At 41.5% G+C, this 10,717-nt stretch overlaps 2 protein-coding genes across 3 annotated transcripts in view; one reads left to right on the forward strand and one right to left on the reverse strand.

Annotated features, from left to right (window-relative positions):
* Positions 1-1,043: 1,043 nt before the first annotated feature.
* Positions 1,044-9,920, reverse strand: LOC123501914 (elongation factor 1-alpha-like). The gene is made up of 3 exons (XM_045250997.1): positions 9,904-9,920; positions 3,039-3,835; positions 1,044-2,758 (listed from the first exon to the last, which is right to left on the reverse strand). The coding sequence occupies exons 2-3, from the start codon at positions 3,789-3,791 to the stop codon at positions 2,126-2,128; spliced, it is 1,386 nt and encodes a 461-aa protein (XP_045106932.1). The 5' UTR covers positions 3,792-3,835; positions 9,904-9,920; the 3' UTR covers positions 1,044-2,125.
* The window catches only part of LOC123501915 (28S ribosomal protein S14, mitochondrial-like), a 9,531-nt gene continuing 8,617 nt past the window's right edge, over positions 9,804-10,717 (forward strand). The window contains exon 1 of one of the 2 annotated variants that reach the window (XM_045250998.1): positions 9,804-9,928. In XM_045250998.1, the coding sequence (XP_045106933.1) occupies positions 9,821-9,928 (108 nt within the window). In that variant the 5' untranslated portion in view covers positions 9,804-9,820. Of the gene's footprint in view, positions 9,929-10,404; positions 10,672-10,717 lie in introns of those variants that run through there. The other variant, XM_045250999.1, reaches the window with a different exon arrangement.

Consider the following 10,717-nt stretch of genomic DNA (forward strand, 5'->3'; position numbering starts at 1 on the left):
TTTTTGTTTTGTTTGTATAAAATCGATTTTATTTTGGGTACATTTTGGATTTTTTTTTCGCGGCACACATTATTAGGAACCGTTAATGATTTTAAGTAGAAATATAACATACATAATAAGTGTCTTGTCTTGTGAGTTGTGATGTCTTATTTTGAGGAAGACTACAACATACAGATAGTTTAATCAGGAAGCAGCAGGTGTGTGTGTGTGTGTGTGTGTGTGTGTGTGTGTGTGTGTGTGTGTGTGTGTGTGTAAGTGTTTAGGCAGTTAATCCTTTCGCAGTGAATTTCTTTCCTGAGAGTATGAAGTGTTGATAGTGTTTGGACAGAACACAATTATTATATACTCAAGAATTTTTAGCAGCGAACACAAAAGTATCGTACTGAGAGCGAGAGAATGTTCAGTCTCATTATTACGTCCTATAATTCCCTACTGGTGACAACGTAAGAGCAACCGATCCAACTTTACAGACTTTACAGAGAGAGAGAGAGAGAGAGAGAGAGAGAGAGAGAGAGAGAGAGAGAGAGAGAGAGAGAGAGAGAGAGAGAGAGAGAAATTGTCGTTGTTTTTGTTAAATGACTAAAAGCAACATTAAATATTAACACACACACACACAGATGAAATGACATTACTAGCGATAATATTACTTTCCATCAACCTTCTCCTCCCCATTGACAAACTAACCCGTGTGACACAAACAAGCAGTTAATGATGGTTAGTATTATTAGTAGGTATACAGTATATTAGTATGTATGTAAATATGCTTGTATAGTATTAGCATGAGTTTACACAGGAGATAGTAGTACTGTTCTACATATACATTGATATTAGTGTACATACAATGGAAAAGCTGCAAAATGTATGGGTGTATTATTGTTATTATGTTTGGGGTTTAAAACGACAATAACATTTGAATTATGGAAGTGTGTGTGTGTGTGTGTGTGTGTGTGTGTGTGTGTGTGTGTGTGTGTGTGTGTGTGTGTGTGTGTGTGTGTGTGTGTGTGTGAGGTCGACACATTGTTGGGAGAAATACATACACGATGTTTTTTTAGAGAGAAATTGTTTTAGCGCTTTATTTTTTGTATTTTTTTCATTTTTGTTGAGTCGTCACTGAAACGTCGGGCGGGGACATAATAATCATAATAAATTATAACAGTAATAATAAATTGTAATAATAGTAACAATAATAATAATAATAATAATAATAATAATAATAATAATAATAATAATAATTTTGTGCCTTCTAACCTCCCCTTAATTATTAATTGACCTTAGGCTAAAAGTTTGAGCGATCAAGCTGGAAAACAATTATATTACACCTTCCCTAGTATTACAATATTAGAAAACAATGTAATTTTTCATCTCACTATTCAAGTACATAATATAAATTTCTCCTTGTGCATGCAGTACCACTAAAATTCTTTCTTACTAACTTACTAACTGAGCTTATTCCTTTTTAGCATAATTTTGCTGTATCTAGTAGTGATGATAATGAGTATATAAATGTGCAAGAGTAAAAGGAAAGATTTGAACAGATTTTGGCACTACCGTTCTGTATAGATTTGGTCTTGGTACAGGTACACACACGCGTTGATCAGAGCCCCGCGGTACAGCACAGGTGGTTAACAATGCCCCAACACGTAACTAATTTGTGCGGTTATATGCTTTCCGTAACGAGTCCTTGGCGTGAGTGACCGACTGACTGAATGGATGCAGGCTACAGCGCGCGGGACAGCACTGGCAGGCAGGCAGGCAGCAGCAGGCCCAGGTGTGGTTTGGGGAACATGGTGGGGGGAGGGGTAGCCGACTCAGGTCTCGACGTTGGGGAGGAGGGGGTAAGTAACGAGTATAATGGAGAGTGTGGGGAGAGGGGGGTGATGCTGGTTGGCGTGGTTGATTTAGTTATCAGTAATAAGTTGCATCAATGTTTGTATGTATGTATGTATGTATGTATGTATGTATTTATGTATGTATACGCCACGACGATTAGCACGAAGTATTGATGACAGTCCTAGGAGAGGTGAGGATCTTTCCTCCGGACCACCTTCCTGTGGCAAATGCAGGTGTTGGGTGTGGTGGTGGCAAGCAGCGAGCCCATGGTGGCCGCACGGCCGCCCTCAGATAGTTACTTCTTCTTGAGGGCCTTCTCGGCAGCCTTCGTAGTCTTACCAGTCCCTTCCTTCTTGTTTACCTCCTTAATGACACCCACGGCCACCGTCTGCTTCATGTCACGCACAGCGAAGCGACCCAGAGGGGCGTACTGCTGGAAGGTTTCCACGCACATGGGCTTGCTGGGTACCATCTTAATGATACACGAGTCCCCAGATTTGATGTGCTTCGGATTGGCTTCAATTTCTTTGCCGGTACGCCTGTCGATCTTCTGGATCAGCTCGGCAAACTTGCAGGCGATATGTGCGGTGTGGCAGTCCAGCACGGGGGAGTAGCCAGCCTGGATCTGGCCAGGGTGGTTCAGCACGATCACCTGAGAGGTGAAGTCTGCAGCTTCCTTGGCGGGGTCGTTTTTGTTGTCAGAAGCCACGAAGCCACGTTTCAAGTCCTTGACAGACACGTTCTTCACGTTGAAGCCAACGTTGTCGCCGGGCATAGCCTCGGTCAGGGCCTCGTGGTGCATCTCCACAGACTTGACCTCAGTGGTGGGGCCAGTGGGGGCAAAAGTCACAACCATGCCAGGCTTGAGGATGCCGGTCTCCACACGGCCCACGGGCACTGTGCCAATGCCACCGATCTTGTAGACATCCTGCCAAGAGAAGCGTTTGTCACCACAAAACCAAATACTCGTATACTGAGCTTATTGATAGATATGGACATGCTAGTCTTCTTCCAAAAAAAGATATTATAAAAGTTAAAAAGCCAAAGAAGCTAGTGGCAAAAGAAAAAGTTTGGTCCCAATTCAAGTACGCCTCAAGAAATGAAGGTGGCTTTGACGGAACTCAGTGACATGTTAGATTGGAATGAATCTGATAGAGCAGAAAGAGTCAAGACAGCTGTCAATGTCAAGGATGACCTAGTTGTCTCACCTGGAGTGGCAAACGCAAAGGCTTGTCCACGGGTCTGGTGGGAGGTTCGATGTTGTCCAGGGCGTCAAAGAGGGTGATGTATTCATAGCTGCCACTCTTGCGCTCGATCTTCTGTTTGGTCCACCAGGACATGTTGTCAGACTTCTCCAGCATGTTGTCACCATTGAAGCCAGAGATGGGCAGGATGGGCACGATGGTAGGGTTGTAGCCCACCTTCTTGACGTAGGCAGTCAGTTCCTTCTTGATCTCATTGAACCTGGCCTCAGAGTACTTGGGCTCAGTGCTGTCCATCTTGTTGACAGCCACGATGAGCTGTTTCACACCCAGGGTGAAGCACAGCAGCACGTGCTCGCGGGTCTGACCGTTCTTGGAGATGCCCGCCTCGAACTCACCCGTGCCTGCCGCCACAATCAGCACGGCGCAGTCGGCCTGGGAGGTGCCAGTGATCATGTTCTTGATGAAATCACGATGCCCGGGAGCGTCAATGATGGTCACGTAGAACCTGTTGGTCTCAAACTTCCACAGGGCAATGTCAATGGTGATACCACGCTCACGCTCAGCCTTCAGCTTGTCCAGCACCCAGGCGTACTTGAAGGATCCCTTGCCCATCTCAGTCGATTCCTTCTCGAATTTATCAATGGTTCGCTTGTCGATGCCACCACACTTGTAGATGAGATGACCGGTGGTGGTGGACTTGCCGGAGTCCACGTGGCCCACCACCACGATGTTGATGTGGGTCTTCTCCTTGCCCATATTGGTGACGACTCAAAAGTGACGCCCGAGCTCACGTCAGGGACCTGGAACAATAAAAGCGTCACAACCTGGAACACAAGCATGGCATCAGACACTCCTAACTCACGTCAGCACACCATAAACACACTACTGGCCAGGCACAGCACACTCCTAACATCTATTGCAACAACCTGGCACAGCACAACACAAACACCTCAAGCAAACATCCAGAAGTCACGTCCACATATCATAAACACGTCATCCATTCCCTTAACCCAATGCATTTCCAGGATACATCAATGTTGCAACACAACCTGGCACGACGCAAACACCATTACCACGACAACCAACACTCAAATACGTACGGACCTAAGCATTTCACCACAACATGCAACGTTTTATTAGCACAGACGCATCTGAACAACTGCACATAACGCAGCACAACGTAACCAAGTGACGAAACATGAAGGCAGCTTTGTGATGTCATACTCGAAACCTGTTCCTGATATTCCGAGACATTGAAACAAATGCATGAAGAAGGTTATCGACATTCTGCTACTCTCGCCAAGGTCATCGATTTTAACGCTGCAAGCTTTGTGTACGATAATTACCAGTGGGCTACGTAACTTTGGACACAACATTCGCGTTTAGCATTACTTGTCAGAATAATGTTTATCATGCAGTTTCTTATTCTTTCATTTTGTTCTTTATTTCTCCTTTTTATTATTTTTTTACTTTGGTTCTTTTTTCCAGATATAGTCTAATCATCGATCTTTTATTCTTTCATTTTCTTCTTTCTTTCTTCTTTTTATTTTTCTTTAGTCTTTTTATTAGACATGCGATTTTTTTTCTTGTGTGTGTGTGTGTGTGTGTGTGTGTGTGTGTGTGTGTGTGTGTGTGTGTGTGTGTGTGTGTGTGTGTAATTAAATGAGTTCATTCCTGCGTCTTGGTGTGTGTGTGTGTGTGTGTGTGTGTGTGTGTGTGTGTGTGTGTGTGTGTGTGTGTGTGTGTGTGTGTGTGTGTGTGTGCAATTAAATGAGTTCATTCCTGCGTCTTGGTGTGTGTGTGTGTGTGTGTGTGTGTGTGTGTGTGTGTGTGTTGGCGGGCGGTGTGAGATCGATCTCAACCCAAGGTCACCGCGTACGTTCGTCTGTCTTTCCGTCTGTCCGTCTGTCTGTCTGCACTTGCCCTCTGGTTGATTTTCTGTCCCTACGACCACCATTGATCCCTCTTCCTCCACCTCTTCCTCCTCCTCCATGCTATTCTCTTACCTATTTCCTTTCTCTTCTCCCTTAACATTATATCAAGCTTCTCTCAACCCCTCCCTTTCCTTTCGTCCCGATTCTCTCTTCCTTCCTTTATTTCTTCTGTGTTCTCTCTTTCCTTTCTTTCGAGTTCTTTCGTGTCACTCTTATTTCCCTCTTCCTTGTTCTCTTCTAGTTTCCTTTCTCTGTATTTTCATTATTAAGGAGGAGGAGAAAGAGGAAAATTTAAGATACTATTGCCTTATTTTCCTTCTCCTTTTTCATTTCCGCCTCGAACTGCTGTAAATATTTAGTAGTATTAGTAGTAGTAGTAGTAGTAATTGTATTAGTAGTAGAGTAGTAGTAGTAGTAGTAGTAGTAGTAGTAGTAGTAGTAGTAGTAGTAGTAGCAGCAGCAGCAGCAGCAGCAGCAGCAGCAGCAGCAGCAGCAGCAGCAGCAGCAGCAGCAGCAGCAGCTGTTGTTGTTGTTGTTGTTGTTGTTGTTGTTGTTGTTGTTGTTGTTGTTGTTGTTGTTGTTGTTGTTGCTGCTGCTGCTGCTTGATATAAGGAGGGAGAGAGAGAGAGAGAGAGAGAGAGAGAGAGAGAGAGAGAGAGAGAGAGAGAGAGTGTGTGCTGCATTTAATTCCAACACACACACACACACACACACACACACACACACACACACACACACACACACACACACACACTACAAAGCGGGACAAAAGACAAAAGGTTACAGGCGATCAGTTAGAGGGAGGAGGAAAGTGGACACAGAGAGAGAGAGAGAGAGAGCACAGAAGGGATGTCGGTTGGCAAGGCTGGTGCTGGCTTGCTAAATATACTAGGCTAGCGGTTGCTCACCCCTCCCTGTTTCAATACTTTCATGCCTTGGCTAGCTGGCACATCACCCCTGCTACCTCCATCACCCCTCCCTTCCACCACTCCTTACTTAATACCATGGAACTAATGATATGCAATCGTAATCTCTCTCTCTCTCTCTCTCTCTCTCTCTCTCTCTCTCTCTCTCTCTCTCATTGATCTGTGCAAAGTTTTTCGATAAGTTGTTAGTTCTATTCTATTTATTTTAATTATCTATTGTTTTTTCGTTCTATTTATGTACTAGTTGTGATTATAAAATGGTGCCATTGAAATAACTAGCCTAATGATCTTGAGATAATGCATTTTATTAATGGGCAAAAGTATGATTTTTTTTTTCCTAGTCATCTATCTATTCACTCATTTATTCTATTTCATTATACTTTTTGTCCAGATCTAAAACAACGAAATAAATCTATACCTAGACCTCATTAAGCCTTTGCTAGTGTCATTTCAATATTATCGAATTGGATTCTCTAAAGCTTCAGTCTTATTTTACTCTTTAGTGTTTTCAAAAGGTTCCAGTGAAAGTTACTGGAATATTCAAGGGCGCTATAGTTTAACACGGATTCGACATAGATAATTAAAAAAAAAATTGCTCTTGCGAAGCCGTAGCGATTCTGTGTGGGTTTAATTAAAAGAAAGAGAACAATTGGTGCTGAAAAATAAAATATGGGATTTCTTCTGCCAAATTATGATAAAGATAATTATAGTCTTTTGTTTCTCTGTTTCTCATTGTTCGCCTGCCTGTTGGTTGGCAGAAGCATCTCACATCATCTCTGAACTTTATCTTAACCTTTCAAAATAAGTAATGATAAAGATTGTGTTTCCTTTCCTTCCCCCCTTTTCGAATTATAGTAAAAGGCCTCTTAGGCTTTTACTTCACCTTCCCTGACACACACAAACTCTCTCTCTCTCTCTCTCTCTCTCTCTCTCTCTCTCTCTCTCTCTCTCTCTCTCCTCACGATCTGAACTTTACATAAACGTGAAGGAATAATGGCAATAATAAAGTTTTCCTTTTCTGAATGGTATTAAAGATGGTAGTCTTCATTTCCTCTCCAACTGTTACTGGTCGCGTCTCTCATCACTAACTGCATCTAACCTAGGTAACCGTATTAAAAAGAGAAATGGTAATGATTAAACTTTTTTCCTTCCTTTGAATTATAATTAAAGGTGATGGCATCGTCCTTCCTTCTCCCTTACTGTTTTCGTATCTCTCCGCCACCGTACCATCATCTGACCGTGCAAAAAAAATCAAATGCAATAAAAAAGAAATGAAATTAAATAAAATAATAATAATAATAATAATAATAATAATAATAATAATAATAATAATAATGATAAAGTAAAAATTAACAAATGAATTAGCTAACATAGTAGAATAAAATGAACAGATAAATCAATCCATCTAAATGAGTAATGTTAACGATAAGCAACATTTTTCTCCTTACAAAGGGATGATAAAAATTAAACTGTCTCATTTTTGTAAGTTACAACGCACAGTTTAGACCATTCGCCATTTTGTTTCGATTTTGTCTTCATCTTCATATAATTTCTCCTCCCCCTCCACGTCTTCGTCCTCGTTCACCCCGCACTCTCTTTAGGAAGTGGCAGTAATGATTTCACTCGTTGAATGAAGGTCGCATCTCCACCTTCATTTATATCTATTATATTGGTTCTTCACTATGCACACGGCTTTTTTTTTTTTCATCATATATTTTCCACATCCATCACTTTTCTATTTTCTTTTTGTCCTCTGAGTGACGTTTCATTACATACGAACGAACGATTTTGATTCCGTAATTTTTTTCATAACACTGAGATAACTCGATCGATTTTTCATTTTACAGGTGAGCGATGGTGAATGTCACTCTTGGCTCGCCTCGTCTCCTCTCTCATTTTATTTTTATCTCCACCGGCTATGTAATATAGTATAGGGAAAGTGTTGCCTTGTGCCTTGAAAGTTAAATAATACAAGATATGGCTGTCTGTCTGTCTGCCTCCGTATCGCTATTTCATTCCAACATTTGAAGGGAACGGTAAATTTCACCAAATTGCAAAAATAATCTATATAATGAAGACAGAAATAATTAATCTCCTGCAACGGCTGTCTTTATGCCTTGTTGTAACAGCAATGGAGAAATACCTTCACTTTAACAAAATGGGTTACAAAGATCGATAGAATCATGCAGAGGATAAACATTCCCCTTGTCTTCCCTAGCAACCGTCTGTGTCGCAGCAGCATCAGTCAAACCAATGGTTAACGTGCTATGGATGCTGTGATGGGCTTTTCTCATCACAACCAAAATAAATATCCACCCCAATAAAACTGTCAAAACATCGATTGAACATAAATCCTTCCTCGCCTTCACTCGAACATCGATTTTTGGGAACACGGGTCAAATCTTAACAGTAACCCGACCGTTGCGAATGGTTGTCAATATCACAACAAAAACAATAACCAGGAAAATGTAAAAAAAAAAAAAAAAAAAATATATATATATATATATATATATATATATATATATATATATATATATATATATATATATATATATATATATATATATATATATATATATATATATATATGATGGTAGAAACGTGTTTCTTTAACTCTTTCATCGATCCTTGCGTTCTACAGTCACCACAATATCCCAAGTGTTGTGACGTAGCGGTTTTTTTTTTCACACCCAGAATAAATCTTCACTTCCAGAATAATCGTTGAAGATGATCGATATGGCAGCGATAGTTCATCCTTGTATATTCAAATGCTAAAATCTTGCAGTTCTAATAAAAATTGGATTCCCTTTCATTAAACACCGCAGAAATAATAGATGAATAAATAAAATGGTAGTGTATCTTATCACTTGAACAATAATGCCAAAGAAACGATCGACATATTAAAAAGCCCTTCCTTCATTTATCCAACAATTCGCTAAAACCACAAATTCTTATGATTGTTTTGAGGCGTGCAAATGCTACGGGTTCCCCCCACACCAAGAAAATTGCCCGGAACAGATCGATGTGAGAGCTGTGAACCCCCTCCCCTGCCTCCTCTAACCCCAACCCCCACCCTGGCATAGATTCTAAGACAACAACGCAAAACCCAAATAACGAATGTGTTGCACGTAGAAATAATCTCCATTTTGCATCACATCAGCAGTCATTAAACGATGGAAAACATGAGCGTAAAAGTAGCATAAAGCCATGTTTCCTTGATGCTAACTACAACTACGTACAGTGTAACTCGCCAAAAACAACAACGCAAAACCAAAATATTGAGTATTTTGGCGGTACGGATTATTTCTCATTCGAAGAGATCAAAATTATACGTAGCATAAAAGATTTTCTTTCCTTCATTCTAACAATCATCACAGTATATCTATAAAACCACGACGCAAAACCAAAATATTGAGTGTTTTAGCCGTACGCATCATCTCTCATTTGAAAAGATCGAAATTATAGCATAAACCTTTCTTTCCTTCATTCTAACAATCATCATAGCATATTTCTATAAAACCTCAACGCAAAACCAAAATACTGACAATGTTTTAAATAATCTCTTACTCGCATCACTCAACAAAGTCCAAAAAAAGATCGAAAATGTTAGTATAAACCCAGTAAACACATCTATCCTTCATCCTAACATCCTTCATAGCTTAACGCGCCAAAGCCAGGACGCGTAACCCAAATACTGAGGTTGTTTTGTGCTTTGGGAATCTTTATAATTTTCCGTCGCGCCCGAGATCGATAGGTCCGCTTCTCTCCAACTCCCTGAGCCGCCCGGGGGACCTACACCAGTTTTGCATGCAAGTCTTACACCACCGGTAAAAACCACCTTCGTTTTGGCTCCCTGCCCGGTTTCTCTTCCCTATTTGGCTCTGAGATGCACCGGGAAATATCACGCACGTTGAAACCCTTTAAAATGCTCCGAGAACTCCCACTGGTAACACTCCGGGAGGCTGCTGGGAGAGGCTGGTTATGGGAGAAGAGTGAGGGGAGTCATACCTGGTTGCCGGCTTGGGAGAGAGAGGCAGGTGACACACGCTAGCCAAGCAATACTGCAATCTGCCTTGAGGGGGGCGGGGCTAAACTCCCCTCTCACCCCCCTCTCACTGCCCGGCCTACTCAAATACAGGACAACTCTTTCGTATTCCCTCCTTCTAGTGTGTTATTCCCCCTCTATAACCTTCCTGTAACTCTAAAAGTCCATTTCTCGAGATAATACGCCTAAAAGAAGGATAATTATGACCTGTACAGTGACCTAGCTTGACCTGCGCGTTGCGACTCGCGTTTCCACATTTTTTTCAGGCCTGTGTCATTATCCTTATTATCCTTTTTGTCAGTTGTTCCTCTTTTTAGTATTTGCTACATTCGAACCGTGCGTTTTATATTTATCTAGCAATCAGGCAGTGGTTTGTCACGTGGAGAGAAGAGGGAAGGCGAAAATAGAAGGGAAATGGAGAGGGGAGGGAGAGGGAACAGCCGAGAGAGAGAGAGAGAGAGAGAGAGAGAGAGAGCTATATCATTTATATTCCCTTGCATAATCTGCGAGTTTCTACACTAGCTTTTTAATCAGTCACCAGTTTTAAGACACAGAATGGAGAGTAAGGAGGAGGCGAAGAGAGTGACGAAAATAAACACAAACAAAAACACGGGGAGGGAGAAGGAACAGCTGACCACTGACGTAATTCCATGATGGCGGCGCCCATGGCTCGATTGTTTACATCCGGCCTGCTTGAAAGAATACCTGTTTATAATGGATTTCTCGTGCAGGTACTGAGTGTTTTTGTTATATATGCATCTAGGAGTATCATTGGTC

This window comes from Portunus trituberculatus, chromosome 10 (genome assembly GCF_017591435.1).
Source record: "Portunus trituberculatus isolate SZX2019 chromosome 10, ASM1759143v1, whole genome shotgun sequence".
Lineage (NCBI taxonomy): Eukaryota > Metazoa > Arthropoda > Malacostraca > Decapoda > Portunidae > Portunus > Portunus trituberculatus.